This window comes from Halyomorpha halys, unplaced genomic scaffold (assembly GCF_000696795.3).
Source record: "Halyomorpha halys isolate HHAL.00 unplaced genomic scaffold, Hhal_1.1 Scaffold1396.1, whole genome shotgun sequence".
In the NCBI taxonomy this organism is placed as follows: domain Eukaryota; kingdom Metazoa; phylum Arthropoda; class Insecta; order Hemiptera; family Pentatomidae; genus Halyomorpha; species Halyomorpha halys.
In genome coordinates this window covers 27211-33210 of record NW_027110330.1, presented here as the reverse complement: position 1 = coordinate 33210, position 6000 = coordinate 27211, and the positions used below count along the sequence as shown (strand labels likewise).

General features: G+C 30.6%; 1 protein-coding gene across 3 annotated transcripts in view; it reads right to left on the bottom strand.

Moving 5' to 3' along the window:
* Positions 1-6000, bottom strand: part of kmr (kramer) — a gene marked incomplete at its 5' end in the record, with an annotated part of 47509 nt that overhangs the window by 19730 nt on the left and 21779 nt on the right. For all 3 annotated transcript variants that reach the window (XM_067048474.1, XM_067048475.1, XM_067048476.1), the window contains 2 exon segments: positions 2547-2693; positions 5769-5881. In XM_067048474.1, coding sequence (XP_066904575.1) covers positions 2547-2693; positions 5769-5881 — 260 coding nt within the window.

Below are 6000 nucleotides of genomic sequence, written 5' to 3'. Positions count from 1 at the left end.
AGATTTTCATTGTTATGAATTATTTAGGTTATATGAAATAAATAAAACTTATTTATTTGTTCCAACTACTTTATTAATTAAATGTAAACATTAAATGTTGTTCAAAGTGATTTCCTTGAGCATTAAGACAGGCTCGACATCTTTCTTCAACAGCAGCAGTGGCAGAATGGCACTGGATAAGTGTTATTGTTTCACAAGACTCAATTATCCTTCTGCTTGTTGATTTGAGTTAAGTTGATTCATGGCTACAGTGTAGCAGAAAAAATTTTTCCTTGGAGTTAGTAACCTCGCATAACTAATGTAAGACAATCCTTCCCCGCTGGACCCACCCCGCTAAGACCTCTGGAGAGCGTCGGTCCTATATTACTTTTAAAATATTAGCTTAAAACAGGAAGAAGAAACTTTAAGAGAATCAATCGAGTAATATTTAACAACCGCCTAAAATTGAAAAATGGTATGAAACCCTCCACTCCCGCCCTCCATGGTAGCCTTACTTATCTGACTTTTTAAACAGACAATTATAGCGAGTAGGTTGGTTGAAGTACATGTCACAATCTCGCAAGATATCATAACAAATAAAAGGCAATCCTTCCCCGCCAGACCCCTGGGGAGCGACGGTCCCGTATCACTTTTGAAATATTAGCTTAAAACGGGAAGAGGAAATTTTAAGATAGTTAAATCGAGCAATATTTAACAAGCGCCTGAAATTGAAAAATGGCATGAAACCCTCCACTCCCGCCCTCCATGGTAGCCTTACTTATCTGACTTTTTAAACAGACAATTATAGCGAGTAGGTTGGTTGAAGTACAACATGTCACAATCTCACAAGATATCATAACAAAAAAAAGGCAATCCTTCCCCACCAGACCCACCCCGCTAAGACCCCTAGGGAGCAACGGTCCTGTATCACTTTTGAAATATTAGCGTAAAACGGGAAGAGGAAACTTTAAGATAAGTTAAATCGAGCAATATTTAAAAGAGCTTAAAGAGCCTGAAATTGAAAAACGGCACCTGACGGTCTGGAGAGCGTGTAGGCTAAGCCACTGGTCATGCACGGACAATCCATTGATTGGGATAATTAACATTTAGCCATCGTAGATGTCTTTTTTAATGTGCAGGACAACCATCTAATTGAAGCCACATGTCTCTTCTTTTCAGTTGTAGTGGAATATGTGCAACTAAATCATAGTAATTATTATTAAGAAATTCCAGAAATGTGCCCACACTGAGTCAAGGTGGCAAGAAATGGAACCTATTAAGATAATGTCTATTATCCCCAACCACACATTGCACTGAAACTGGTGCTGAAACTAATGCTCACGAATTGCATGGGAATTTTCCTGCGAACAGAGGTGATTATTTTTCTGATTAAAGATACCTCTTTTTGTGAAGGTAGCATCATCTGCCCAGAGAATGTTTCTTGAAAATTGTGGATTATGTTCAACTTGATTTAAGTACCAATCTGAAAAATGTCTTCTTTGCCAAAAATCTTGTGGTAATAAATTTTGTACCCATTGATAATGATATGGATGAAGGCCATCTGCAATGAGAGTTCTCCATACAGTAGTTGACATAATATTTAATTCTGCTCCAGAACCTCTTACACTGCCAGATGGAGTATCATCAAAATATTGTAATATGGTTGCACTCCTTTCTTCATCAGTACATGTTATTATAGCAAATGTACCAGTTTCTCTAAGACATTGAAACGTGGAGCTAAAGATAGACTTGTTTGGTAATCTTCTGTTAGGAAATTCATGACGGGCAGCATTAGCATTACCATTGCAAAAACCGTACACAAACACCATATCAGCATATTCACTATTAATATAAATTGAAGGTATAATGATGAGTATATATATATATTCTATAGAATTCTTTAATACCTTTATATATACAGTTCATAAACCGATCTGCTCATTGTCAGGAAAAACAGTAGAAAACTCCTGCATTTTTAAATTTTCAAATGTAAAAAATTATGTCATATTGAACCTTAGTACTGATTATCAAAAAAGTTCCACTCAAATGATGTTTTCGCTGTCATCACCTTCTTACTAATGATTTTGGCGATCAGCAGTGTGTCTTTAAAAAACCTGGGTTTGTTTATAGGACATAAAGTAGTTTCATTTGGATTCTGTTTTTATTTTTCCTCAATCCTCTACCATTTTGAAAATAGCTTCATTAATAAGTTATATGTTTTTTAATAGAAGCACTAGGGTTTTTTAAAAAGGTCCTTAACAGATAAAATCAACAAATCTCCCTCATTCAGATGGCATGTTCAGAAGCATGATGGAACACGTGAGCAGGACATATAAGTTGAATAATTTTTAGATAAAATCTTTTTAGTCATAAAAAGATCTCTGTTAAATGCTGATCTCTTTGTTAGTACAAAATATATACTTAAATCTATATCCTACCCTTACTCGTAATCAGGCTTTAACATCAGGGATTTTAACTGCTCAGTTTTTTTTGTGCTGAGTCTATAATTAACATTGCTATCACACTTAAACTGGGTGGTTTGTTATATATAAATTACCATCATATACCTGTGCTTCAATTTCTCTATGGCACTTCTCCATAGATTGACAAACAGTAGCTCTTTGCCGACGCAATTGAATCAATAGTAGCACTAATTCTTCGTGCGTCCTGCCCAACAGCTCACCAGCTGAAACCTTCAAATTCCAACCATGGCCCTAAAATAAATAAAATAAAATAAATTAAAACAGAAGCAGTCATAATGATAAAACAATAATAGAGGATAGGAAATGGCTTTCTGTGAACAGACAGATGGCAATAAATTTTTTCATGAGGAATGGTAACCCAGAAATCAAGAATCCAGATAGTTGTATTATGGATGATGCGATAGAACTGTAATAAATGATTGGTTTGAATACTTATAAAAACTCATTCAAATATCTTTCACCAGTTTCGTGGAAAGTAAAGATCCATTGATGGTTATATTACTTAGGAAAAGATAGGATAAATTTCATGTTTCAAACAAAAAGAGCTATTAAACACAAATAACAATTTAATTGATACAGAACATTAACTAAAAACAGATTTTATTTTTCTATCACAAATCCAAGAGCTGAAATCTATTTCTTTTCAACATTTTTTATAATTTCAGCAAGAGTAATGGATCAAGCAGTATTTTTTAAAAGTTGATTCTTAGAAATATTCAAAGTTTCTTCTTAACAAGAATAGCTGGTAGATAGATAGACAATAAGAAAAATAATTATATATAATGTTTGAATTCAAAATGTTGAAGTATTGTATTTTCAAAACAATAACTACTTCAATTATGATAAGAACAGTAAAAGTGAATTAAATAATGATTTGACTATATAGAAATGATACCATGGCCTAAAAAAACTATTGTTCACTATCTGAAAGTGCAATATATATCTGTCAAGGCAATAGTCCTAACTAACCTTATTTAAATTTTCTAAAACTATGTTTGGCTAAATCGTTGAAAATTCTGTCATTCAACCACATGCATATCCAGTATATTTTGGCCTTTCTAAGTCAGCTACAGTCATATATTTTAACTTGGATGTATCCTAGCTGAATATATGGTATATTTACAAGGAATATTAGGCAGTTTATATGATTTATTCACTAAATGATAACATATTTTATTTACTAAAAAATGCTGTCAGAAGCCTTTAGTATATATCCTTAGTAGTAAAAACCTCCCTTAACTTTATTTTTATTTAGTAAATAATCACAGGTAAAAATGTCTACTGTTGTCATCAGAATGATAGACTTTCTAAATAATTTTTTAATATATACATGTTTACGCCTATTTGTCAATGAATACAAAATAATTTTTTTAGTAACTAAAATGATAATTGTTTTGAAGTACTAATATCTCTTTCTTGGGATGACTTTTTTCAAGTAGGGTTTCTAATCAATAAAAAAAAAAAAGATTTCAATAGGCAATTTATGGATAAACTAGATTATTTATTCTGCTATCAGTTATTATAGCTCATTAGAATGAAATCATATTCATGAGAATGAAACAACAAACAAGAGGCAGATGCTAAATAAAGAGAAGATTTTTATGGCTAAATCACAGTTCAAATTTAGCCAATAAAATTAAATGAAACTTATACATTTATTAAAATTTTAAATAAGCACATTATAGAAGAATGAATTACTGCAATGAAGAGATAGGTTTAAAAAATACAAGGCAAGCTACCAAAACCTCCAACTTAAAAAAAAAAAAATTTCCGGGATCCATTAATGATGAATATATGCAATATAAACTGTGAGTAAAGATGGTTTACAAGATAACTAACACATTAATACATAGACTGAAAATTTAATTCATATACTTTTAAAGTTAAAGTTTTAAACATGGTAATTTTATAATAAAAATCCTAACAATAAATTTAAAATAATATATTATTATTTTTATGGAATGTTTTTTCTTTGTTCTTGATTAAATTAATACAGAGATAATTGATTAATAGTATACATTTGGTGAACTGAACATGACTTAGGTAAAACTTTAAAAGCAAATATTATCTAAGCCAAATTAAAATAGGATAATTACCAAATCATTTGGTTCTGTCATTTAGAGTCAGTACATAGATACTGAAATTAATCAGATACTATTGAAACCTACATTTTGATGTTTTCTTAATCATTTATAAAATATATTAAATTTAATAGCACCAAACTATGTATTAAATGCATTTTAATAAATAAAGTTTAAAAGGCAATGGTTAAAAGTTTTTCGTTTCATTACTTAACAAACCAACAACAACCTACAACAAAGAATTCTACCATCCGACTGGCTTACAATCAAAAGCTTATCAATGTAAACAAGGTGTACTCAGTGTTGATTTCACTAGGACTTAGGCTGGTTGGATTAAAATTCACAACTATCCCACACATTAATTTATAAACCACATATTGATTCTTGTTTAATGTTGTTTTTATTTTATTGATTAACTGATGAAATGAAATCATCAAATACCCTTTAGGTATAACTTAGACGATTTCTTTATAATAGTCAATGGTATCTCAGTAGAGCTACAGAGACATTACCCCTAGCTCTGTAGAAAAAAAATAATAAGATAAAAAAAACACTCGTAAATTACCTTTGACACAAGCACGCGCTAAACGTACTATTTAAAAAAAAAAACTTAGATAGTTTCATTTAATGTTGTAAATTTAAACTTCTAAAACCAAACAAGCTAAAATCGTTTCGGTCAATGATATCAGAAACATGAAATTTTATAGGGGGGGGGGGGAGGAGGAGTAAAGAGGGTACTCCGTAGGCAGTAGAATTTAGAGGCTGGCAATTTTCGAGTAAAATTTTATTTTTAGGTTAAGAAAAAATTATTTATTTCCAATTTAAAATTGTTCTGAGTTTCATTCAATCCATAAATTGCGTTAGTATTATGAGATGATGGTATTCATTTCTTAATATTTTACCTAAAATAGTGTAATAAAACTCTAGGTATTTATTTTGGGGAGGGGAATAAAAGGAGTGACGGCAAAAGTTTTCTTGGCTCCCCCTCCACTGGAAAATTTTTTAGTTTTATAACTAATAAATAAACAAATACTTCTATAACAAACAACTTTTTGTACTCTTCTATACTACTACTTTACTATACTAGTCCAGTATCCCATAGAATTTTATTAAAAGATAACATTGTTGAAATGTTAATTTTAAAAAAATCAATTGGAATATTAATGAAAATAATATATTTATACTAAGGAGACAAAGGTCATTGAATGCAATTTTATTGTTAAACCTGTTCTTGCTCCGGATGCGTAACATAATTTGTTTCTGTTTGTGATACGGGTTTCTCAGATTTTTTGTTCTCCTTAATTGATTCAGCACTTTCACCAGTTCGACTGTCAATTCCTAAACATAGAATATAGAGAAATTAAAAAACGTGAGTCTTTATTTATACACATAAACATATACATACATATGTAAATATAAATATATATATGTAGAAGGAGTGATAGAGAAAGAACTAT